At 36.8% G+C, this 26,432-nt stretch overlaps 1 protein-coding gene across 1 annotated transcript in view; it reads left to right on the top strand.

Annotated features, from left to right (window-relative positions):
* The first annotated feature begins 24,090 nt into the window (after positions 1-24,090).
* Positions 24,091-26,432, top strand: part of LOC103595852 (transmembrane protein 117) — a 218,535-nt gene continuing 216,193 nt past the window's right edge. Inside the window, exon 1 of the mRNA XM_008579367.1 lies at positions 24,091-24,184. Within this exon, the coding sequence (XP_008577589.1) occupies positions 24,107-24,184 (78 nt within the window). The 5' untranslated portion in view covers positions 24,091-24,106. The remainder of the gene's footprint in view (positions 24,185-26,432) is intronic.

Below are 26,432 nucleotides of genomic sequence, written 5' to 3' on the forward strand. Positions count from 1 at the left end.
GGCACAGGTAGGGACTCTTGGAAACTAAAATTCCAGAAATATTGTCAAATATCACAGTTTGAATTATAAAATATTAAGATATGACTCTTATCAGTGTTGACTTCTCAGTGATAGTGTGGATGAATAAGCACCATTTCTACTTGATGTGGTACCATTTTGTGTGTGTGGTGTGTGTGTGTTGGGAAAATGGAGGCAATGTGGCAGGATTTCTGTGTTAAATTCTAAAATTAGGATTGTAGGGATTTTTAAACATTGTATCAGATGTTGATGGGAGTTGTATCTTTGGATGTAAAAACAAATGCATCTTTAAATGTAAATTGGTAATATGGCCTCTGTGATGGTTGGTTTTATGTGTCAACTTGGCTAGATTACAGTACCCAGTTGTTTAATCAAACAGTAATCTAGATATTGCTGTGAAGGTATTTTTGTAGATGTTGTTGTCATCTACAATCAGAAGACTTTAAGTAAAGTAGCTCATTCTTGAAAATGTGGTGGGCCTCATCCAATCAGTGGAAAGGCCAGAGGAGCAAAAACTGAGGTTTCCCAGAGAAGGAAGAAATTCTTCCTGAAGACTGCAACCTCTGCTCCTGCCTGAGAAATTCCAGCCTGCTGGCTGGCCTGCCATGCAGATTGTGGACTTGCCAGACCCGCAGTCATATAAGCCAATTCCTTGAAAGAAATCTCTTTATCTATGTGTATGTCTATGTTGGTCTGTCTATACATCCACCCATCCATCTATTTATCCATATATCTATATATCATCATCACCTGCTGGTTCTGTTTCTCTGGGGAATCTGACTGATAGTTTCTTAAATGGAAAGCATTTTAACGATTTGAAATAAATAATATCCAGGTAGATGTTGGGGGAGGGGAGTGAGGTTTGTTCTGATGTGTGTATCTCGGTGAGTGTTCTAGAAGGCAAGCCTTGTTAAGGCTGTGCAGAGCCTATGGGATGCAGCCTCTGTCCCTGAGCCTCCCTGCCTGTCATGCTGGGCATTCCAGCAGCAGCCCTAAAAGCTGCCCTTGCTGCGCCCCGTAGCATGCCCTTCTGCCTTCGCCCATCTTTGTCTTTGTAAGTCTGTTTCCTTCTACTTCAAACACATTTGCCCTCCTCTGTCCTCCTCCATGAAGTCTTCTCTAGTTCCTGCTTATCCCTTCATACTAAGAACCAGGTGCCTTTCATCCCTGCTTCCCTCTCACGTGTAGCATTTTCCACAGGGTGTTCTGTTGATTGTCTTTCTTCACTTGCTAAATGGTAATGACCATTTCTTACTCATCCTGGTATTCCCAGCACCTAGCACACTTCGTGATGTAAAGGAGGTGTTCAATCAATATTGCTGAAAGAATGACTCAATAGCTGACCCTCTCCTTCAAGGGTAAGCAGCTGCCTTTAAGTTGCAGATGTCTGGGAGGCATCGTCAGTGGCTACTCTTTGAGAGCTGAGTATACTCCTAAGCTCCTGGTACCTGACTTGCCTGAAGAGAAATCCCCAAGCAAACAGAGTTTTAATTACTGTCAAAGTCCTATGCTTTCAATATTTGTGGGGAATTATATCTATGCCAAGCAGATTTAAGTTGATTGTGCAGAAATCTTTGTTGTCATATTCTGGTAGCATGGATGTTTCACAAAATCAAAATACAAATTTGGACCGATTTATTTCAACCTTTCTAATGAATGACTTGAAGCTCCACCTGCATTTATGCACAAGGAGTTCAATATCCCTTTTGAAGTTTTACCCAGCCAGCCAACCTTAAACTTGGTGCCTTACCTAGTCCAGTGTGGGGTCACTGGGATCTGTGTTTTTTAGATACCGAACATAGAAAAAGCTGGGCCACCTAATTATTTTTCTATTTCACATGTGTTTTGCTGCATCTGCTACATGCTGTTGCTGTTAAAGCTTGCTCCTGTGTAGTTGCATGGACTTCTGTCTTCTCGGCATCAGTGCCTTCCCTGGCCCAGACCCTGCATAGGCCACAGTGGTGTCCCTCACCCCAGAATGGCTGCGTTCAGAAGAGCTTCCACCAGCCACACCTGGTGCTGAAAACAACTCTCCTATCCATGCCCTTAGTGAGAAGGCCCAGGTCAGCAGCTTGGCTGCCTGCTTTCCCCACAGTTTTTACTTAGGCCTCATCATTCTTCCATACCATTAGGCCTTAGTCAGGTCCTCTGCAGTTAGCCTCTGTGCTTCCCAGCTTGGGGAGCAGATCGACCCATCTTCTTCCTGGTGATCAGCTGTGCAGGTCGGGAGTCTTAGAGAGCTTTGCTAGAGTCACAGAAGTTTATTATACTCTTTCCCATTCCTCTTCCCCAGTAACGTTGCCAAAATCATGGTCAGTTAAATAGCAGACAGATGTTTAAAATGCAGCGCCCTAATGAAAGAAACTTAAACTCAATCACTTTCCAAATCTGAATTGTCCACAGACTTTAAAATAAGGGCTAATAGGCACTCCATGCCCTTCACTCCATCACACATTTTCAGTTTCATGTTTTGCTATTTCTTTACCTTGTCCCTGTTCTAGCCAGAATATGTCACTAACTGCAGGGCTGCAACACACACAGCCTTGATCACACTGTAGGAATCTTCCTTGTTCTTCCACCTCCCTTTGTGGCACCCTCTGGTCCAGCATAAAAATAATTTTCACCCCAAAGCTATATTGATCCTTTACTATTCCAATGTTTTTACTTGAGCCTCTACTATACTAATAGGTTTTTAATTTTGTAAAATGTGGATATAACATATTTGCAGGAAAATATGTAGAACATGTATGCATGGCTTAATTATTGCACAATGAGTTATTACAAAATATTATTAAGTGAACATGCATGTTACCTGTGTTATCACCATTCACGTTAAACAAAAGAATATTGCCAGCATCCCGGGAGCCCTCTATCTTTCCTAGTAATAAACCTCTGTTTCCCCAGAGTAATCACTATCTTTTTTTAGGCCATTCACTTTCTTGCTTTGCTTTATACTTTTACCACTTATAATACTTCTCTAACACTATAGTTTAGTTTTGCCTGTTTCTGGGCTTTATATATTGTAATTATACAATATGTTCTCCTTTTTGTCTGGCTTCTTTTGTGTAGCAGCTTCTGAGAGCTACCCAAGCATTGTATAGTAGTAGTTTGTTCATTTTCACTGTTGAATAGTCTCTATTGTGGGACTACATTATAATATATTTATCCATTCTTTTGTTGAGAGACATTTGGGTTGTTTCCAGTATCAGGCTATTATAAATAATGATGCTGTAAATATTCCTGTACATTTCTCATGTGTACATCTGGGCCTGGATTTTTCTTGTGGGAAAGTTCCTAATTATAGATTGAATTTTGTGAATAGTTACAGATGTATTTTTTATTCCTTTTTATTATGTTTTGGTAATTTGTAGATGTTTTTCTAGAAACATCGATTTCATCTAAATTTTTACTTTTATTGGCATCAAATTTCTTAAAATGCACTCTTAAAGGTATTATCTATTTAATCTCTGCAGGATTTGTAGTGATGACCATATTTCATTTATGATATTGGTTATTTGTGCCTTCTCTCTACATTTTGATCAATCTTGCCAGGGAGTAATCAGTTTTATATCTTTTCATAGGACCAACTGTGTTCATTTTCTCTATGGCGTTTCTATTTTTCCTTACTAATTTAATGAAATTTTATTTTTAAAAATTTATATTTCTACTTTTGGATTAATCTTGCTGATTTCTAATTTTGTGAGAAAATACTTAATTTATTAATTTTTATTTTTATTGAAATACAATTGATTATACATATTTGTGGGGTACAGACTTGATATCAGTATTTGTGTGCAATATGTGATAAGACGTAATCATTCTTTGTGTCCATTAACCAATTTCTCCCTACCCCTTTCCCCTCCCCCACCTCTAGTAACCAAAGTTCTGTTCTCTTCTTCTGAAAGTTCAACCTGTTACTGTGATTCTTTTCTTGTTCTTTCTTCCTTCTTTCTTCTTTGCTTTCTTTTTTTTTTTTTTTTCTGACCGGTAAGGGGATTGCAACCCCTGGCACGGTGTTGTCTGCACCACGCTCAGCCAGTGAGCACACCGGCTATCCCTATATAGGATCTGAACCCGCAGGCTCGGCGCTACCAGCACTGCACTCTCCAGAGTGAGCCACGGGGTCAGCCCCTTCTTTCTTCTTTTCTTCCTTTTTTTCTCTTGTTTCTCTCATTTCTCTCATTTCTTTCTTTTCTTTCTTTCTTTTCTTCCCATTTGTGAGTGAGGACATGTGGTATCTCTCTGTGTCTGGCTTATTTCACTTAACGTAATTTTCTTCAAGCTCATCCATGTTATGAATGGCAGAATTTCATTCTTTTTTATGGCTGAGTAGTATTCCATTGTGTGTATATATATTTTCCTTACCCAGTTGTCTGTTGCTGGACATTTATGTTGGTTTCAGCTCTTGGCTATTGTAAATAGAGCTGCAATAAACATGGGAGTGCAGGTATCTCTTGGACATGATGATTTCCATTCCTTTGGGTATACACCCAATAGTGGGATTGCTGGATTGTATGGTAGATGTATATGTAGTTGCTGGATTGTATGGTAGATGTATATGTAGTTGTTTGAGAAACCTCCATACTGTTTTCCATAATGGCTGTACTAAGTTACAGTCACAACAACAGTGTGGGAGGCTTCTCCTTTCTCCACGTCTTTGCTAGCATTTGTTATTCTGTCTGTTTAATAATAGCTAGGCTAAATGGGATGAGATGTTATCTCAGTGTGGTTTTGACTTGCTTTTCCCTGATGATTAGTGATGTTGAACACTTTTTAATGTACCTGTTGGCCATTTGTATGTCTTCCTTTGAGAAATGTCTATTCAATTCCTTTGTGCATTTTTTAATCAGGCTACTTGGTTTTTTTTTATTAAGTTCATTCGAGCTCCTTGTATATTTTGGATATTAATCCCTTGCCAGCTGTATAGTTTGCAAATATTTTCTCCCATTCTGTAGGTGTCTTTTCAGTCTGATTGTTTCCTTTGCTGTGCAGAAACTCTTTAGTTTGATATAACCCAATTTGCTTATTTTTCCTTTTGTTGCCTGTGCTTTTGAGGTTTGATAAATTCTTTGCCCAGTCCTACATCCTGAAGTGTTTCCCCTATGTTTTATTCTAGGAGTTTTATAGTTTTAGGTATTATATTTAAGTCTTTAATCCATTTTGAGTTAAATTTGATATAAGGCAAGAGGTGTGAGTCTATTTCATTCTTCTACATATGGATGTCCAGTTTTCCCAGTACCATTTATTGAAGAGGCAGTCTTTTCCCCAATGTATGTCAAAGATCAGTTTGCTATAAGTATGTAGGTTGATTTCTGGGTTCTCTAATCTGTTCCATTGGTTCATGAGTTTTTATGTCAGTACCATGTTGTTTGGTTACTATACCTTGTAGTATAATTTGACATCAGGTAGTGGAATACCTCTGGCTTTATTTTTTTGCTCTAGATTGCTTTGACTATTTGGGGTTCTTTTGTTGTTTCATATGAATGTCAGGATTGCTTTTTCTGTTTCTGTGAGGAATGTCATTGGTATTTTGATGGGCATTGCATTGAATCTGTAGATTGCATTGGGTAGTATAGACATTTCCAAACATTAATTCTTCCAATCCAAGAGCATGGAATGTCTTTCCATTATTTTGTGTCCTCTTTAATTTATTTTAGCAGTGATTTCTTGTTCTTATTGTAGAGATTTTTTACCTCCTTGGTTAAATTGATTCCTAGGTCTGTTTGTTTGTTTGTGACTATTGTAAATGAGCTTGCTTCCTTGATTTCTTTTTCTGCCGGTAGTTATTGGAGTACAAAATCACTACTGACTTTCGCCTGTTGAATTTGTATCCTGCAACTTTACTGAAATCATTTATCTAAGAGTTTTTTAGTGGAGTTTTTAGGCTTTTCTATATATAGGATCATGTCATCTACAAACTGGGAAAGTTTTACTTCATCATTTCCAATCTGGATGCACTTTATTTCTTTCTCTTGCCTTATTGCTCTGGCTTGTACTTCCAGTATTATGTGAAATAGGAGTGGTGATAGTGGGCATCCTTGTCTTGTTCCTGTTCTTAAAGGAAACACTTTCAGCTTTTCCCCATGCAGGAATGATGTTGGTGGTGGATTTGTCATATATGGCTTTTATTGTGTTGAGATGCTCTCCTTCTATATCTAATTTGTTGAGAGACTTTACATGAAGGGATTTTGAACGTTGTCCAATGCTTTTTCAATATCTACTGAGATAATCATATGGTTTTTGTCTTTTATTTTGTTGATGTGGTGCATCACATTTATCGATTTGCATGTGTTGAACCATCCTTGCATCCCTGGAGTGAATCCTACCTGGTCATGATGCATATTTTTGATGTGCTGCTGTATTGTTTGCTAATATTTTGTGAGGATTTTTGTGTCTATGTTCATCAGGATATTGGCCTGTAGTTTTCTTTTTTGTTGTTGTGTCTTTGACTTTGTATCAGGGTGATGATGGCCTCATGGAATGAGTTTGAGAGAATGGCCTCTGTTTCAATTTTTTGGAATAGTTTGGAAAAGATTGATATTAATTCCTCTTTAAAGGTTGTGTAGAATTCAGCAGTGAAGGCTTCCGGTCCTGGGCTTTCTTTGTTCGGAGACTGTTGATTACTGTTTCAATATTGTTGCTTATTACTGGTCTGTTCAGGTTTTCTATTTATGGTTCAGTCTCAGTAGTTTGTATGTGTCCAGAAATGTATCCATTTCCTCCAGATTTTCAAATTTTTTGGTGTATACTTATTTTTAATAGTCTCTAATGAGTTTTGTATTTCTGTGCTATCAGTGGTAATGTCTCCTTTTTCATATCTTATTTTTGTTATTTGGTTCTTCTCTCTTCTTTTTTTAGTTAGTCTAGCCCTCTCTCAACATTGGACAGATCATCTAGGCAACGAATCAAAGAAACACAGGATATAACTATACTTTAGACCAATTATACTTGGCAGATATCTACAGAACATTTCATCAAACAACTATGGAATATACATTCTTCTCATCAGCACAAGGAATATTCTCTAGGATAGACTACATGTTAGGTCACAAATGAAGTCTCAAATTTAAAAAAATTGAAATCATTTCAAATATCTTGTCAGACCACAACAGATTAAAACTAGAAATCAATAACAGGCAAAACTTTGGAAATTATACAAATGCATGCGAATGAAACAACATGCTCCTGAACAACCTATGTGTAAAAGAAGAAATTAAACAGGAAATCAAAATTCTCAAAACTAATGGATATAAAGACACATTATATCAAAACCTATGGGATACTGCAAAAGCAGTGCTAAGAGTGAAGTTTATTGCAATAAATGCTTATATCAAAGGAATAGAAAGACTTCAAATAAACAACCTAGCATTACTCCTCAAAGAACTGGAAAAACAAGAACAATCCAATCCCCAAATTAGTAGATGGAAAGAAATAACTAAGATTAGAGCAAAACTAAATGAAATAGAGACCAAAAAAATGATACAAAAGATCAATGAAACAAGAAGTTGGTGTTTCAAGAAGATAAAATAGACAAACCATTAGCTAGACTACCTAAAATTTATTAACTCTTAGCATTTCTTTTCTAATATTTATTTCAAATTTAAAGTTAAAGCACAGTTTATCTGTATCTCATAATACTTTCATTTATTATCCAGTTCAAAATATTTACTCTTTCCCACTGAGATTTCTTTTTTTTTTTCCTTTTTGTCTTTTTATACTGACCGGTAACGGGATCGCAACCCTCGGTGTCACGCCCGTACCGGGGACCGGCAATGGAATCGCAACCCTCAGTGTTGCTCCCGCACTGCGCTCAGCCAGTGAGCGGGAACCGGTCACCACATGGGATCCGAACCCTCGGCGGGAGCACCGCCGCACTCCCAAGTGGTGCACTCTCCAGTGCGCCACCGGGCTGGCTCCCCACTGAGATTTCTATTTTGACTCATGTTATTTAGAAGTGTATGTCTTAGTTTCCAATGATCGGGGATTGTCAAATTATCTTATTACTGATCGGTAGTCTAATTACATTGTGAACAAAGAATATTCTCTATATGCTTTGGTCATTTTAAATTTTTTGAGACTTGTTTTATGGCCCTGTTTATGGTCAATATTTCTAAATGTTCTCTGTTGCTTTAAAAGAACGTGTATTCTGTAGTTGTGGGATGAGTTATTCTGTATACATCCAGTAGGTAGAGTTTGCTAATCCTCTTATTCAAATCCTTTACATTCTTACTAGTTTGTTTTTATCTGCTTGTTTTGTTGGTTGAGAGAAATATGTAGATACCTCACATTTTCTATGTGAACTTACCTATTTTTCCTTATGGTTTTGTTGATTTATTTTAATTCATATATTTTGAGGGCACATTGTATCTTCCTGATGAGTTAAACCTTTTATCATTAGTAAGGATCCCTCTTAAACTATAATCATACTTTTCACTTTTAAAAATTTATATTAATATAGCTACACCAGATTTCTTGTCATTATTGTTGCATGTTATCTTTTTCCACCATTTTACTTGCAACCTTTGTATAGCCTTAGTTTTAGATGTACTCTTTAATAGACTTTGCAGGTTTGAAAAATACTTTTATTTGGTCCATACACTTTTTTTCTGCTTTCTGCATTGTCTGTTTCCTCTGAGTTTCTCATTTGTGTTTAGTCTTGAGCTATTTTTTTTCTTAAGAGATTTTTGTCAAATCTATGGTGATATTTGAAGTCTACTCATATTTAAGAGTGAACAATAAAAAGATGATTGGAAAGGCTCTGTACATGGACAGGCTTGTTGATGGGTAAGATAGGAGGGAGGAAGGGAAGTTGTGGTTGAAAGGAATTTGGCTGTTTCAGTGGGGACTCTCACTTGTTAATAAATCATGATGGGGCGAGCTGGTCAGTTTTCTTTGGGATGAAACTTCTGTCTTCAACACAGATAAATAACATTGGGGCTAGTGGGACTCTCACAATTTAATATATATAGGAAAAGCCTTGTATTTTTAAAGCTTCTTCTCATTAAGGTGTCTCATTCCCTGTTTGAATTTCTTCACATGGAAAACATCCCATCTCAGCTAGGTGGAGTGAAAGTCTCTTTTTGGTTATATGGGCTAGAGGTGGGTACTTCGTGGCCTGACGACTCATCATGCAGGATTTCCACTGATCTTTCTGTTTTCAGTTCTATCCTTCCTCTCTCACCCTCAGAAATATTGAACCTCCAGTCCCCTGAGCATTACTGGGATCCAGCGGCAGAATTTAGCTCCTTTCTTAATAAATACTGTAGAAGGAGTTAATGCAGCAGAGAAAGCTGAAACTATGTCCATCACCATTCCTCAGTCTGCTTTCTAAAATTTTATTAAAATTTCTCATGTTCTGTCATCTCTTCTCCTACTCTGCAGGTCTTTTCTTTTATTTTTTTATTCTTGTACTGTTATTTTAGTAGATTTTAGAGGAGGGAAACATAATTTCTCACTCCAATAAATTTACATATAAACTTGTTTACATGTGGCCCCAAAGAGCCTCCTGGGAAATTACATCTCAGACAGTTGAAGCAAGGATATCAGGCTCAAGCTCATGGGCAGGTATTGAAAAGGAAGGATTATAATGAATAAAACACAAGATATTTTACTCCTAGTTCCATTGGCTTACACTTGGATCAGAGGGTAAAAGGCAAGAGCAAGAAAAAGTTAAAAGAGGCATTTGTCTGTAATGTCTGCAGGCATTTGTCCATAATCTGCAGGAATTGAGATTGTGAGATGTCCACAGCACTGTTGACATTGGCTGGTGGTGGCACAGGCATGGTATAGTGATGTGGGTGTATTGGTGACTGGTCTCAGAGTTTGTGAAGGTGGCACTGATTACGGTAATAGAATTTGCAATGTCTTCATTGCTCATAGCACAGACATATCAGTACCTCTGGGCCTTGGCATACACGCTTACAGCATAAGTAGCAGTAGCAGGGTCTTTGGACATCAGTAGAAGAGAGGGTATCTTTGGAACTGCTTTTGACATCATTATCAACTGTATTTCATTACAGTGAGTTGAAGAAGAGGAAAATCATACTGTAGTAGCTAAAAGTACTAGTTCTAACAGCACAGAGACAATGCTCAGAAAACTCGTTGAGTTATTTGAAGGAACGTGGAACTTGATGGGTCTGCAATGTTCACAAGGTGGGTGGAAATGTGTCTTTCCCCCCCTTTTTTTAACCACAGGTTGATGGCTGATGTGGTGCAGCTTATGAAACAGATGTGGCAAATGCAGAGCATGAAATTCTTCATTAAATCAAATTAAACCATATAATTAGGAAAATTGTGTAACAAATTTATGGAGCAACAAGAACTATTTCACTTCTAATTTGAAGGGAATTTGATAGTAATAAAGCAATGGCAGGCTAAAGAGATGTCCCACGGGTTTTAAGGTTCTTATTGTGAAGGTGCAAGGTCAGGCAGGGGAGGTGAAACACAGAGGGAAAGGTGCTTCGGAGTCCTGCATCTGCTACCCCAGGTTGCTCTTGTATCACTGACAAACCCACTTCCAGGGCTTCTCTCCCAAGCACCCATTTTGCCCTCCACCCTTCTATTCCACACCACTAAGTGATGTCTTCTTAATCTGGTCTTCTTGTTACCTTCTCCTGAGACTTTGTAAAAGGCCTACAAAAATCTTTGATCTGTCAGAAATGTAGCCTCCACTCTCTCCAAGCTATGCATTACTGCCTTTATTTTGTCTTCTGTCAATACTTTTTATTTCAAAATCAGGCTCCCTTTAGGCTAGCTAAGAGATGTTACTTCCTTATCTGACTTTTTCTCTATTCAGTGCAAGATAGTCCCTCACTTCTGGTCACTCATTTGACAGGCTCTCGTAGTTTGCCCCATGTCTCTGAGAATGGAGAGACATTCTCACAGACTGGTGTTAACTAGAACACATTCTACATTTTTTAACTGGAGACAGAAGTGGTCTCCAAACTTTAGCATACTTCTGAAATTTGTATATGTAAACAGTACATTAATATTTATACAGTCTCCCCCATTGCCTTGGACAGCATCATAGTAAGCATCCATACCTTTATCCTTGTTTTTATTAGGAATAATTTGAAAATCCACCTCAGTCTGTCAGCTATGCTGGTGACTCTTTTCTTGCAGCCAATTTAGTGTCATTGCTTTCTAAAAGAATGAAAGGATTGTTGAATTGTTAAAATTGGACAAAATATTCAAAACCACATTTTTAGGCTCTAGCATCTTTCCTTGGTGAATAGTTACAATGTTTTATTGCAGCTAAAAGGGCTCAGTCAAGTTGGCTTAAGAACAAGGATGTGTTGGGACAGTGATTATTAGGAAGTAACAGGGGTGTCCGTGGAATCCAAAATGCAGGAGTGCAGGTCATGAGAAAGCACTGGAATCAGACCCCACATCACCCATGTTCTTGGCTATCTTCTTATTTTCTTTGCACAAGTCAGCCCACCTCCATTGTCTCTTTGTCCCTCCACACCCTTTCCTTCTGTACTGCTACAGACTTTGTTCCCCAGCTCACAGGGGATGATATGTGGTCACCAATAATCACTGGGTTGTTTTTCACTTAACCTCTGAGAAAGAGATTTCTTTCTTTTTTTGTCTTGGTTCTAAATTACCAGAGAAGTAAATAAGAAGATAACATCAGAGTTGAATATCATTATCCACATGTCTTCATAAGTTTACCCCTTTCTCAGGAGGAAATTACAGGAGGCACTGGGTGATAATCTAGGAAGTGACCAATAACTCCAGGGTGCTATTTCCTTCCTCTCAGAAACTTATGAGTTTACAGGTATCAAGCTCATGGTTGAGCGTATAGCGAGACATCAGTCATTATTTGTTTAATGAATAAATGAATATGAAATAAGATAGATGTTTACGTAATATAAATTCACATGCTGCAAGGAGGGTTCCCAGGTAAAAAGACAGTCCCCTTTCCCCTTCCCCACATCACCAGAGCCTAAAGTTTCTTCAAGAAGAACAGGGGATAAATGGTTAGGAAATGGTGTTGAGTAGCCAAGGGGAAGAGAGTAAGAGGTGGTTGAATTCATATCCAGGAGAAGGTGGAGGGGAGGCGGGGGAAGGAGAAGAGAAGGAAAAGAATCATTATCACATGTGCTTTGGATGTGAGAATTTTGTAGGAAGTAGAAAAGCAGTCTAATTTTTCAGGTTTCTTCATTTTATTATACACAGTGGACAAATTATAGTTTCTGGCAGAGGTTAATTATTGTTTTAATGTACCAGTGTTTTTATTTTATTATTTCTTATCTATTTTGACCTTTTACAACTATGAACACTTACCTTCACTGACACACATCCATTAAAATTGAACTTGCTTTTTTGTCCTACTTTGAGCAGCATCAGAATCTTAGAAAAATCTATAAATTATTTTATGCCCTTCTAATTAGTTGGAAGGAAGCATGCTCATGAAGGGTAAATTAATTGCCATTCTGGCTTAGTTTGCAATTAACTTTCACGCACACAAAAAAATTGATGGCAGATCATTATGTATATTTTATTTGAACAGTTCTAAACACATTGAATGTTTAACATTAAAAAGTGATTAAGTTAGGTGTGAAATTACTTTTAGGTAATTTGTGATTCTCTGGATTCCTTTGGGAATTTATTGGGGTTCTTTTGGCAATGAGCTCAGGATTTCAAAATTTTGTCCTTTCTATTATTTTTCTAATGACTTTAGTAAAGGTAAATGAAGTATCTTGATTTTTCTTATTTAATTATAAGTAGAAGACAGGCCAATTTTGAGCATCAAATTAAATTGCATATTCCTGGAGCGTTTATGAAGCTGACCAAAAAAAAAAAAAAAAAATTGAACTAAGAAACTTGGAGTATAACCACAAAAATACTGTAACTTTAAAATTAGTTTTGAGGCTGTATTGTTTTTTTAACCTTGTAAACCTCTTCATTTTTACTTCAAAGGACAAGCATCAAATGTAGTTTGGCAGTATCTATTTAAAGGGCAGTGAAATAAGTTTCCTTTTTTTTCCCCATATGGATAAAACAAATGTATTTTACTATATAGCTCTTGTATTGTTTGTGCCAGCAACTAGCTGCACTGAAGTATGTATTGATACCTAGTCTCATTTAAAGGATTCTTTTAAATATGATTCAGTAGATTCACAATATTTTACTTTTTTTAGTATTAGTCAACTAATATCTTCAAAGTAAATGTATTTACAACATAAGATTGCAGAAAGTTGAGGATGTGTTCTTCAGTTTGATTTGATTATATTCTGGCCTCTAGCTTTTTATTCTAGAAGAGGTAGTAAAAATGATACAATGATATTCTATTCTAACTTTGTTATGGCATCATAATTACAAAATAAATCCCACAATTTATCCTTGATGTCTTCTTTTATTTTATCTTATATTGCAAGTCCTCGTTTTTACCTTTTGTGTTTTTATGCTCTTCCTTGTTTGGCCCTGGTCAGATTTAAATAATCTTACACTAATCAATTGACTACTTAATTCATTTAAATATTTATTGCATTCCTAAAATATACTATACACTGGTCAAATAATTTACCTGCCCAGGTGAGTGAAATATGTTCTTTACCCTTTAATGACTAAGTCTTGTGGGAGAAAGGGCCAATGTGAGAAAATCATTAAAATACTTGGAAAATTATTTAACATAGAGGTATATTCAAAGTGTTATGGTAGCTCCAGGGAAGGGATGACTTTCAGAGGTAATGGCAGGAGATTTCTCAGTGGGCAGGTTGAGTTAGTAATCTCAGCCAGAAAACAGGGGATGGTGTTCTAGACAAAGAACACATTTGGGCAGTAGTGATAATGTGTGTCATAGAATGGTGGGATATTGGTAAGACTGATTTCCTGGTGGGGAGGAGGACCTGAAAGGAGACTGTGAAATGCAAAAAGATGAGTCCAAAGAAAGAAGATGGCTTGCGGAATGTGAAGGGTATTTTTATCCATGCTTTACCTTGTGACAATGGGAACCACTATATTGTTTTAGAAAATGGAAGCCAGGATGCCAGAGGTTTGCCATATTTTTAAATGCCTACTATGAAATGTTGTGCTAGAAGCTTTACATATTTTATTTCATGTAATCCTCAATAAACCCCTATAAGGGAAAGGTATTTTGATCCCCGCTACATAGATGAGGAAAAGGATGATTATCAAGGTTGATCATTTGTCCCACGTCATGGGAGTGTAAACCTAGTACTTTCTGGTTCCAGGACTCCTGCTCCTCCAGTATACCATATCACTTCCCCGGAAGTCACGATAGTGGCAATAAAGAGTCTACAATAAGGGGAAAAGAATAACAGGAAAATAGGAGGCGATTACTTTAATTTCAGATTAGAGATGACTATGAACAGAATGAAGACGGTCGTAGTAGGGATGACAGAAAAACAGCATAGATCTCAGAGCCTTCCAGAAGTAACCTTAGTGATTAATCAAATGTTGAGAGTAAAGAACAGGGAGGAATTAATGTAATACTAAGTTTTCCATGTCTAGCACAAATGAATTTTATTGAGTGGGCTGAAGTAAGGCAAAGAATGGAAGGAAAATTTGATACAGGATGAATTCATAGTCAGGTTGGGTTTGGTCAACAAAAACTCCATCTACAATCTTATTATGGATGTCTTCATTGCAGAAATTGGAGGGAATGAATGGCTAAAGTTGGGAAATTTGCGGTGGTATTTTATCAGTGAGCATTTTTAGGTCCGGATGCAATTATAATCATTCCAGGCTACTTCTAACAGTATCTGCAGAATTTTTTTTAAAGATAATTTATTATACATACTTGTGGGGTACAAAGTTAACTATCAATAGTTGTGTACAATATGTGATGGTCAAATCAGGATAGTTAGCTTACTTGTCATTATAATACATAATCATTCTTGTGTCCGTCAACCAATTCTCATTAACCTCCCTCCCTGTCACTTTCTCCTCCCCTTTTCCAATTCTAGTAACCACAGTTCTGTTCTCTCTTTCCAAAAGTTCAATGTATTATTGTGTCTGATGTTTCCCTCTCTCTCTCTTCGTTATTTGTTCATTTATGGATCCAGCTCCCACTTACAAGTGAGGACATGTGGTATTTCTCTTTCTGCACCTAGGTTGTTTCACTTAGCGTGATTTTCTCCAGGATCATCCATGTTGCTGTGAATGGCAGAATTTCATTCTTTTTTATGGCTGAGTAGTATTCCATTGTGTACATATACCACAATTTCCTTATCCAGTCATCCATCAAAGGACATTTAGGTTGGTTCCATAGCCTGGCTATTGTAAACAGAGCTGCGATAAACATGGGAGTTTGGGTATCCTTTTGACATGATGATTTCCGTTCCTCTGGATATATACCAAGTACTGGGATTGCTGGATCATATGGTAGTTCTATACGTAGTTGTCTGAGGAAGCTCCATACTGTTCACTGTAATGGCTGTACTAATTTACAGTCCCATCAACAGCATAGAAGTGTTTCCTTTTCCACACATCCTTGCTGGTGTTTGTTATTCTCAGTCTTTTTGATAAGAGCCAGTCTAATGGGGGTGAGATGATATCTCAAAGTATTTTGATTTGCATTTCCCTGATGATGATGAGCACTTTTTCATATCCCTGTTGGCCATTCAAATATCCTCCTTTGAGAAAAGCCTTTTCAGCTCCTTTACCCATTTTTAATTGGATTTTTTTTATTGTAAAGTTGTTTGAGCTCTTTGTGTATTTTGGATATTAATCCCTTGTCAGATGCATAGTTTGCAAATATTTTCTCCCATTCTTTTGGTTGTCTTTACACTCTGTAGATTGTTTCCCTTTGCTATGCGGACGCTTTTTATTTGATATAATTTCATTTGTTTATTTTCCCTTTGGTGGTCTGTGCTCTGGGGTCTTATTCATAACCTTTTGCTCAGTCCTACATCCCAGAGTGTTTCCTGTATGTTTTCTTCTAGGAGTTTTAAAGTTTCAGGTCTTATATTTAAGTCTTTAATCCATTTTGAGTTGATTTTGGTATATAAAGAGAGGTACAGATCTAGTTTCATTCTTCTACATATGGATATCCAGTTTTCCCAGCAACATTTATTGAAGAGGATCTTTTCCCCCTTTGTATGTTCTTGGTGCCTTTGTCAAAGATCAGTTGGCTGTAAATATGTGGGTTGATTTCTGGGTTCTCTATTCTGTTCCATTGGGCAACATGTCTGTTTTTATGCCAGTACCATATTGTTTGGTAGCTTTGTAATATAGTTTGAAGTCAGGAAGTATAATGCCTCCTGCTTTCTTTATTTTTGCTCAGGATTGCTTTGACTATTTGGGGTCTTTTGTTATTCCATAGGAATGTTAGGGTTGTTTTTTCTATTTCTGTGAAGAATGCCATTGATATTTTGATGGGGATCACATTGAATCTGTACATGGCTTTGGGTAATATAGACATTTTCACTATGTCGATTCTTCTAATCTATGAATAAGGAATGTCTTCCCATCTTTTAGTGTCCTTTTTCATTTCTGTCAGCAGTGGTTTTTAGTTCTCATTGTAGAGATTTTTCACCTGCTTGGTTACTTGGTTAGATTTTTTTTTTTATCTTTGACAAGATACTTATTCATTTTTTATTGGTTGTGAATGTTCATGGGGTACAAAGCTGACTGTCACCACTTGTGCCCAAGATGTGATGGCCAGATCCATACTGGCAGCATGCCCATTTCTTGGTTAGATTTATTCTTAGGTATTTTATTTATTTATTTTTGGTTACTTTTGTAAATGTGCTACTTTCTTGATTTCTTTTTCTGCTAGTTTATTGTTGGATATAAAAACACTGCTGATTTGTGTATGTTGATTTTGTATCCTGCAGCCTTACTGAATTCATTTATCAGCTCTAAGTTTTTTTTGGTAGAGTTTGTCTAGAATCTTGTCATCAGCAAACAGGTACAATTTGACTTTGTCTTTTCCTATTTGGATGCCCTTTATTTCTTTCTCGTGTCCAATTACTCTGGCAAATACTTCCAGTACTATATTAAATAGGTGTGGTAAGAGCAGGCATCCTTGTCTTGTTCCTGTTCTTAAAGGAAGATATTGACAGTGGGTTTGTCATATATGGTTTTTATTGTGTTGAGATTCCTTCCTTCTATACCTAATTTGTTGAGAGTGTTTCTCATGAAGTGATGTTGAATTTTGTCAATGCTTTTTCTTCATCTATTGAGATAATCAAAGTTTTTGTTTTTGATTTTGTGGATGTGGTGTATCACGTTTATTGATTTGCATATGGTGAACCATCCTTGCATCCCTGGGATGAATTTCATTTGATCATGATATATGATCTTTTTGATTTGTTGCTGTATTGTTTGCTGGTATTTTGCTGAGGATTTCTGCATCTGTGTTCATCAAGGATATTGCCCTGTAGTTTTCTTTTTTTGTTGTATCTTTGCCTGATTTTGGTATCAGTGTTATGCTGACCTCATAGAATGAGTTTGGGAAAATGGCGTCTGTTTCAATTTTTTGGAATCCGTTTGGGGATTTTTGAGTTTCTTGAATCTGGAAATCTGTTTCTCTACCAATACCTTGGAAGTATTCTGTGATTATTTCTTTGAATAGGTTTTTAATGCCTTTTTATTTTTGCTCCCCTTCTGGAACACCCATGATTAGGATATTTGTGTGATTGAGGCTGTCTGATAGCTCCCAAAGATTTCCTTCAGTTTTTAAAAGTCTTCTTTTCTTTCTTTTCTTTTATTTTCTTTCTTTTCTTTTCCTTTTTTTTTTTTTTTTTTTTTTTTTCTGCTTGGGTTGTTTCAAAACACTGTCTTCAAGATTAGAAATTCTTTCTTCTGCTTGCTCAAGCCTGCTGCTTAAGTTCTCGAATGTAGTTTTTATTTCATTGAATGAGTCCTTCAGTTCCAAGAGTTCTGCCACATCCTTTTTTATAGCATTAATCTCTTTGTAGATTTCCTCCTTTATGTCTTGGATTATTTTTCTCATTTAATTGTGTTGTCTGTGTGACTCTTCTTATATCTCACTGATTTCTTTAAGATTGTTGGTCTGAATTCTTTTGCATCTATTTCAAGGGTTTCTTGTAGATTGGGTTCTGATATTTGAAGTTATTGTATTCTTTTGAGGGTATCATATTTTCTTGCTTTTTATATTTCTAGTATCCCTATGTTGATGCCTAGTCATCTTGTGGAGCAGTTGCTTCTTTAGTTACTCGAGTGGCTTTTCAGGAGAGAGAACTCCTCCTGCAGATTTGTTTTATGTTCCCTGTTGGGTGGGATTTCTTAATTTTGGTTCCACATAGATTCTGTAGTCCAAGAAGTTTCAGGTAGATTCAAATATTCTGGGTAGAATCAGCAGACTGGTGGGCACTGACAGATGTGGTGTGGCTAAGGGTGATTGAGGTCATGTGAACTGGGGTTCCTGCTGCAGCACTGTGCTTTAGTAGTGGTAGCTTTGTGGGGGAGGGGCTTCAGAGGCTGTGGCCTGGTGGTGTGAGTTTCCTATTGCCTAACCATATGGGATTGGACTACAGAAGGCTCAGCTGGGTGGAGGCCATGCAGGGCAGTGCTTTGGAGGCCTCTGTATGGCAGCTTAAGGCTCCCGAGGCAGAAGCCACAAGGGTGGTGGCTCTTGAGGCTGCTGCCAGGTGGCCCAAGGCTCCTGCAGTGGAGACACATGGAGCAGGGCTCTGGAGGCTGCTGTCCAGTAGTTCAGAACTCTTGCTGTGGGGGCCACAAGGAGCAGGGCCCCAGAGATTGCTTCCCAGTTGCAAACCTAACCAGGGTGAAAGCTACAAGGGGTAGGGTTCCCAGGGCTGCTATAGGGCTGTTCAGATCTCTTGTAGCAAAACCTGCAAGGGGCAGGGCTCCCTTGGCTGCTGCAGGGCTGTTCAGGTTATCTGCAGCATTTTTGACATTCTGGTGGACCTTGTCCCATAACTTCATTGCCAAGGTTTGTCCTGGAAGGTCTTTAAACATGTATTGGGCTTCATCAAAGTTTTTCAATAGTCAAGAACTAGAAACTTTGAATAAAAATACTAAAATGAGTTATTTGCATACTAGTTGGCTAAGTGATGAGGTTAAAGTCTGTTAATTATTTCATTACAGACATAAAAGTGGGTAAAAGTAATAAATATAATTAATTTAGGTTTGATTCTTGGCATTTTGTAGTGACAAATTTTCACTCAATGCCTTAAGAATAGTTAGAGCTTTTGCTTTAGTTTCACTGTGTTTAATGCAAGTCTGTACTCATGTAAGTCAACTCCTTATCCATGATTTACTTGTGTATGAAGTTCCCACTCTTGTTTATGTTGCCCAAACATGGCTTGGAGAGACAGCTGTGACATTATGAATCCAGCTGGCCGCAGATGGATCTTCAGTGAAGCTTGAATCCATATTGGTTTTGTGATCTATGGTTTACTGCCTCCTGTTAAACTTTCAGAGACTCAACCCTTAAATCACCTGGCACTGACTGCATCCACTTACACATAAGTAATAGGCTGAAGTGAACCAGAACTTGTGTTGCTAGTGATCAAGACTGTCACCTGTAAAACTGATTCATTATATTATATTTTTATTGACCATTTAGCCCATTTTACAGTCTGTTTAGTCACTTAGCACATAGTTTTAACTAGTGATAGTCTTGGTAGTTCATGTTGTTAAGCTGTTATGATAACGATTAAACTTTCCTGGAACCCACACATTTGTTATGGATTTGACAGCTAAGCTTGAAATCTCAAGAAAAAAAAAAAACTGAAGTTAGAGGTCAAGAAGAAATTCACTTAGGATCTTTAAAGACTGTATCAGTGATCAATATTTACCTGGAAGGCTGGTGGAATTGCAAGATTTTCTAGATCCATGCATAGTGGAAATAACCTGCTTAAGCACAAACAAAAACAAACAAAATGTATGTATGAACAGTTGAAATAATAAGCTAAAGCACCAAACAAAACTAAAACTTTTCTCTCCTTCTGAACAGAACTGTGGTTACTAGAGGTGGAAAAGGGGAGGGGAGGGGGTTAATGAGAAATTGGTTAATGGACACAAAGAATACTTACGTTTTATAATGATGAGTATTCTAACTATCCTGATTTGATCATCACATATTGTACACAGGCACTGATATTCAACTCTGTACCCCACAAATGTGTATAATCAATTATGTTTCAATTAAAAATATGTTAAGAGGCGACTACATGGACGAACTTGGGTGACATTATGCTAAGTGAGATAAGCCACGCACAGGAAAACAAATACTGAATGATCTTGCTTACGTGTGGAATCTAAAAAAGTTGAACTTGAAGCAGAGAGGATAATAGTGGTTACCAGAGGCTGGGGGAAGGGGGAATGGGGAGATGTTGATCAAAGGGGATAAAGTTTCAATTATAAGAAGAGTAAGTTCTGGGGATCTAATGTATGGCATGGTGCCTATAGTTAATAAAACTGAATTGTATACTTCAACAAAAACAAAACACCCTAAAATCTAAACCTTCAGTGGTGCCTCCTAGCAAATAAAATTTAATTCTGAATCACTCCTCAAAACTACTGGGTGTAGGAAGCTTCATAATTTATATTATTTATAGTCCAATGCAATATTCAAACTGGCTAAAATTGCTTATGTGGATGTATGTATATTCTCTTCTTTACAAGCCAACCAGGAAATATTGTTAAGTATTAATGGATATACAAATTGATGAAATAGCTGAAGATTCTTATGACAGGTCTGTGTATTTGTAACTCTCCTCATATTTGTTCACAGCAGCAAAAATAAGAATAATACTAGTCTTTATATATCACTCTTTTAAATATACAAATTGTTTCATAAATTGCCTGTGCTATCTCATCTGCATTGTTATAGCATCTAGTATTTATCATGTGCCCAAAGCCCCAGAGGAGGATAATTAATTTGTGCTGATAGGTGAATACAGGACGGCTATCCTGCAGTCAAGGAGCTACAAATGTAGGTGCAGAAATAAAGTAAATACACAAAGCAATTTAAAAATATTTTTGATATCTTTCTCTGTGGAAAAGTTCATCATGATTCAATCTCACTTTATTGCTCTTTGTAGGGTTCAATATACATAAATCTTATGCCATACAGATGTAAATATGAATAATTTGGGTCAATTCATTAATTTATAAGTTAAGCAAATGTTTATTGATTATTTACTATAAGCAGGCAGTGCTCTAGGTACTGGGGAATCAGTAGTGAACAAAATAGCCAAAATTGCTTCCTGTCCTCCTGCAGCTTATTATCTAGTTTTAGATCTTGTTTCTTCTCTGTGTTTTCAGTGATGTGCTCTTATTTCTTGACATTCTAGTAATTTTTCAGTGGCTGACAGATGTTATGTATAAAACTGTATAGAGAATCTAGATGATATGTATTTTATTCTTTCAGAAAAATTTCCCTCTTTCCTCTGTTTGGAAAAAGTAGAAGCTGATCACCATAGTCTAGTCATAGAATGGCCTGAGTAAGGGCTGACTGACACTTTCATCAAGGATCCATCCATCTCTGGTTTACACTAGCCCTCTATAGCCCTGTATCCTCTTGGACCACACTCTGAGCAGATTCTGCACTATAATAGTCTGCGCAGCATGCTGAAGTTGCCAAACCTCTGTAATTCTTCGTAATGACTTTATTTGGCCATTGAGCTTCCCCTCTGAACAAGTTCAGAATCTGGCAAATGTCTTGGAAGATAAAGCAGCTGTTTGTCATGCTGTCTTCTGGGCTCCTCCTTTATCACTAGGATCTTGGCTCCTTAAGGTTGTGTCTCCAGCCCACTGAGATCACCCTCTGCCCAAGTAAAGCCCAGATTCTTATCCTCTTTCCTTGCATACAGAATCATCAAATTCCAAGGAAAAATACATCTAACTTTTCCATAATCCTAACCTTTCCACAGTTCTTTCCAATCTGTCTTTTTTTCCTATTCCTCATAGCCTCATCAACTCTCTGATACCTTAAAGAAGATTTTGGGATGGTAACTTTTTGTATTTTATTCACATTTTTTTTAAGTTGTACTTCACTGGATCATTGACCTGTTGCAAGTGTATCCAGTCCACCTCTATTTTTAGATACTGAAATAAAAGAATGATGCCTTCTCTTATGTACATCTGTACAATCACAAGGAGTGTATCCTGAAATTTCCACTCTACCTCAATGTATTCTAGAACTAATTGAAAATGGGACAGGTAGGGAAGTGGCATTGAGCAAGTTCTTTAAGAGAGATGCTGTTGAAAGAGCTGGACAATTAGCAGAGCTAATATTCTATAGTACGTTGGGTTCACTGCCCGAGAGCTGTTTAGTGATAGTGGTACTTAATGGAGTAACACATAGCTGTCCAAGTTAACTTGGGGTCTCTTAAATTCAAGCTACTTAGATTGGTGAACTCTATGAATGGGAGTCCAAGACTTGATGGTAGCTAAGGGAAACTAAAGATTTGCATGCTACATCTAGCTACTTATTATGACTTATCTTCAAAGGAAATAAGTCTTGGACTTCATTATCTACTAAAATACTGGGGGACAGAGTACATATTCTTTGTGATTTTTATATCTCCACTAACACTTGTAGGAAGAAGTTATTACATAGTGGTTAACTGCCTGGATTTTGGATCCAGTCAAGATTAGATTCAAATCCTGTACATTTAATATGTGCTTGACCTTGAACAAGTTGCAAAAACTTTCTAACCCTCAATTCCATATCTGTGAAATAGGAATAATAATACATTTAATTGTACGGATATGAAAGTTGACGGAGACACTATATTTAATGTGCTAATAACTATTCCTGACATGTTGTAAACATGCAATTTATGGTAGCTCTACATTATTTGACTATTATAGAAATCTATGGAATTGGAGATTCAGACTTTTGGGGTAAGACCTCAAGACATTTACATAGACCCTCCAAGGTAGATGAAGGAAGCTCGTGGAAAAAGAGTTATTTTAAGAATTTATAAGTTCACTTTTGTTGTTAAATAAAACTACATATTTAAATATCTATGTATTTAAAGGATAAAAAACTATATTATATAACTTCAGAAAAAACCTGAACTGGAGGTAGTTTACTTCTCAGTGGCTTAAAAAATATGCTTTTTAATAATTTCAGTAGATACACGTATCATTATCTATTATCTATTATGTTTTAAAATTAATCCAAGAAGAATCAAGTTTAATACTTTAGATTATATAGGTATTGTCATGTATAAGAAAAGGAATAAAATTTAAAGTAAGGAAAAATTATGAGTGAAAAAATTTAGAGTAAAATAAAAATATGAGAGAGAGATTTGATTCCTAGCTACCATTCGTTAGTTATGTGATATTGATTGGGCAAGTAAAGTGACCTGAGTCTCAGTATTCTCAAAGAAATTGCAAAATGGGAAAAATAATTCTTAGCGTTTTCTTGAGTATAACATAAGAAAATGGAAATGAAAATGCTTAATAATTGATAAGCATAGTCTTCTCACTGGTATTTAATGATCAGTTGTACCTTTGAATCGTTCTCTGAATATGTAAAGAATATGAATGGGTATTATAGCAAGCAAACAAGAATTAGCTGTATGAAAAGAAAGTGATAAAATTTAAATCTTCTCCTTATTGTTATTTCAGTAGTAATTTAAACCACACATTTGAATCAAATTTTACATTACTTTATTCTGTGGAAATTTTTTCTGAAATCTTGAAGTTATTCTGAACATTGTTCAGGTATCATAGTATATCTAAGGCCTGGTTCTGACTTGACAGAACTGAAGGAAAGTTAGCTCTTCTCTCTCCTTTCAAGTTGTTCTAACTCAAGAATTGTTTCTGCTCTGCTCATACTTGAATGAGCATGAAATGATGCCTTTGCTGAGTATTTCTGTTTGATTTTTCAAAAGCTGTTGTCAGTCATGCAGCTCAAATATGAAACACACATGGTAATTGGCAGAGCCACATTCAGTCTCCAAATCTAATTGGAACTGACCCAGACACCCTAAGAGCTCTTCCTAGACTTTCAGATTTATGAGGATATGTGGTGAGACAAAATCAAGAAAGCTCGCTGAGAAGGGAAAAGTCCCTTCACATCTTGCTGAACCAGAAAGCTTTGACTATATGGCTGAGTCTGGACAATGTTTTGTGTGTTTGTTTCCACAGAGCATATATCATTACAGACTATATGGGCATCCGAAATGAAAGTTTCATGAAATTAGCTGCAGTAGGGACCTGGATGGGGGACTTTGTCACAGCTTGGATGGTAAGAAAATTTTAACTTTGCTCATTTGAAACAAACATCAGATGAAAGATATGTTCATAATGTTGGAAATACGCTATCTTTGGTTTACAGTAAAATAATTACCTCTGTTTTGAGTGGAACACATTTATGAATATAGATAAATACAGAGATTATATGCAATATTGGTGGACCTCAGAAAAAAATCAAATCAATGCAATTAGAATATTAATGATGGTTCTCTCCCAGGATATATATGTGTGTGTGTGTGTGTGTGTGTGTGTGTGTGTGTGTATGTTTGAGCATACGAATATATACACATTCATATAATTAATAGAAAATTCTTCCCAGAGAAGTTCTAAATAATTTGTGAAGATTGTCTTTTTTTGACATGTACAGTTTTCAGGTAAGGAATGTTATCTGGCCTGTCTCAGAAGACAATATGAAACATTCTTTAAGGACTTTTAAAATAGTTTTTTACATTTGTTTTCCTCACTGAACCTACTTGACTTAATGGTAACTAAGTGTTCTGAGAGTTGTCTGTTTTAGTCTCTTTTGTGCATTATTAGTCTTTTTTTTATTATAAGCCCACAACAAATAGAAAAACTATATCTGATGCTGAGCTTATCTGTCAAGAGAGTAACCATGAGGTAATTAAACTTAACCATGAGGTAATTAAACTTAAATATAGCATATTGCTAAAAGGCTCCAGGTCCTGTAAACTTATAAGAGAATCTGAGGGCAAAGAGCCTAACTCCCATAAAAATGGAATACTTTATTGATGCCTTTCATAAGTGCCATTAATCCTAATTAGATTTGTCAGTCCATTCACTTGAAAGTGAAGAGATCTATCAAAGGAAAGAACATGTTTGAACTAAACATGACTTGGCAGGGACATGCCCCTACAGAAGTGTCCCGGATACTGTAGGTGGATTTTCACAGTGGAACTCTTGCCATTTCTATTGATAGCTGTGCTTTCTACCTAGAACAGGTGTTTTCTAGGGAACAGGAAGCAGTTCTAGCTTAACTGCTCCTATAGTGATCATCCTGGAAGAGCTTCAAGTAACCAGAACAGCCTGTTTGTACAGCCTGTTTTTCAGCCTCCTCCCACCTTTGTTGATTTTTAGAATGTTAACAGACTAAATTACCAGATGTCTCCCATTCCATTAACTTTAAAATCTAAGCTTGAAAAATGATTTATTTTATTTGTACTCACTACAAATAGCAATTAGAATAAGCCAGACATTGAGACCAGGCTGCCTCATGTCAAACATTTCTATTTCCATTGGGAAAATCTGTTTAGAAGGAAATATATGAACTTTGAAAAATGTAATTTCCTTGAAATTTGGGAAAGTCCTTTAAAAAATCTACATTAGTTGTAGATTGTGATTTTGACTCCATTTTATGGTAAATCTGTTTAATAATACGGAAAAAGAGAACTAGATCAAGACTTCAGAAATTTGGATTGAGACCTTGCCACTATGCTTCGGCCTTCTGCAGTAACACATGATCCTCGAGGCTCAGTTTGCATGTTTTTCAACTGAGATTAATAGTTCCTACCTGTATTACATATTTTATATAAAAATGTGTGGCCCACGATAGGACTTCAAATATTAAGTGTGGGGTAAACATAAGGCGGCCTAGACTTCCTGACCCATGTATAGAGCCCCAGGAGTGTGAGCATCTCATCGTAGCCCAGGCCTGGGGGCAGGAGTGTCTGGAGTTTCCTTCCAATTGTCCCTGGTGGAGTAAACTAAACTGATATGGCATACTGCTTCCTGACTTTTGTCCAACACTGACCGTGACAAAAGTCAGGGGAGAGATAACAAACCACCAGGACCTAGGAGCTCACTCTGGGGTTTGCAGGGCCAAATGAGCCATTTGATACATAAAGCATTTTCTTTCTCATGATGACATCATTATTTGTTTGTGACCCAATTTCATCCAATTCCTCTCCAGACATTCCTTCAGAACAGTGCTTCCTGTGCCATACACAGTTCTGTCCCTATTCACTGTTTACATTATTTATTTATTTTTTTAAATTAGGATTTCTTCTCTTTTTAACCATAAGGTGGGGTCCAATTGCTAGGGCAGTCCTAAGAGGAAAATGCATGGTGTAGCTTTGAATAAAGACCTTTAGACCCTTCATTGTTGGGTTTCTACTGTATATTTGTAACCTACTCCTGTGGTTAAAAGTAATACAAATAATTCCACAGTTTAGCTTGTTGTCTTTGTCTCTCTTCGAGGCCTGGCTGACCTTCATAGTTTCTCC

Source organism: Galeopterus variegatus, unplaced genomic scaffold (assembly GCF_000696425.1).
Source record: "Galeopterus variegatus unplaced genomic scaffold, G_variegatus-3.0.2 Scaffold1867, whole genome shotgun sequence".
NCBI lineage: Eukaryota > Metazoa > Chordata > Mammalia > Dermoptera > Cynocephalidae > Galeopterus > Galeopterus variegatus.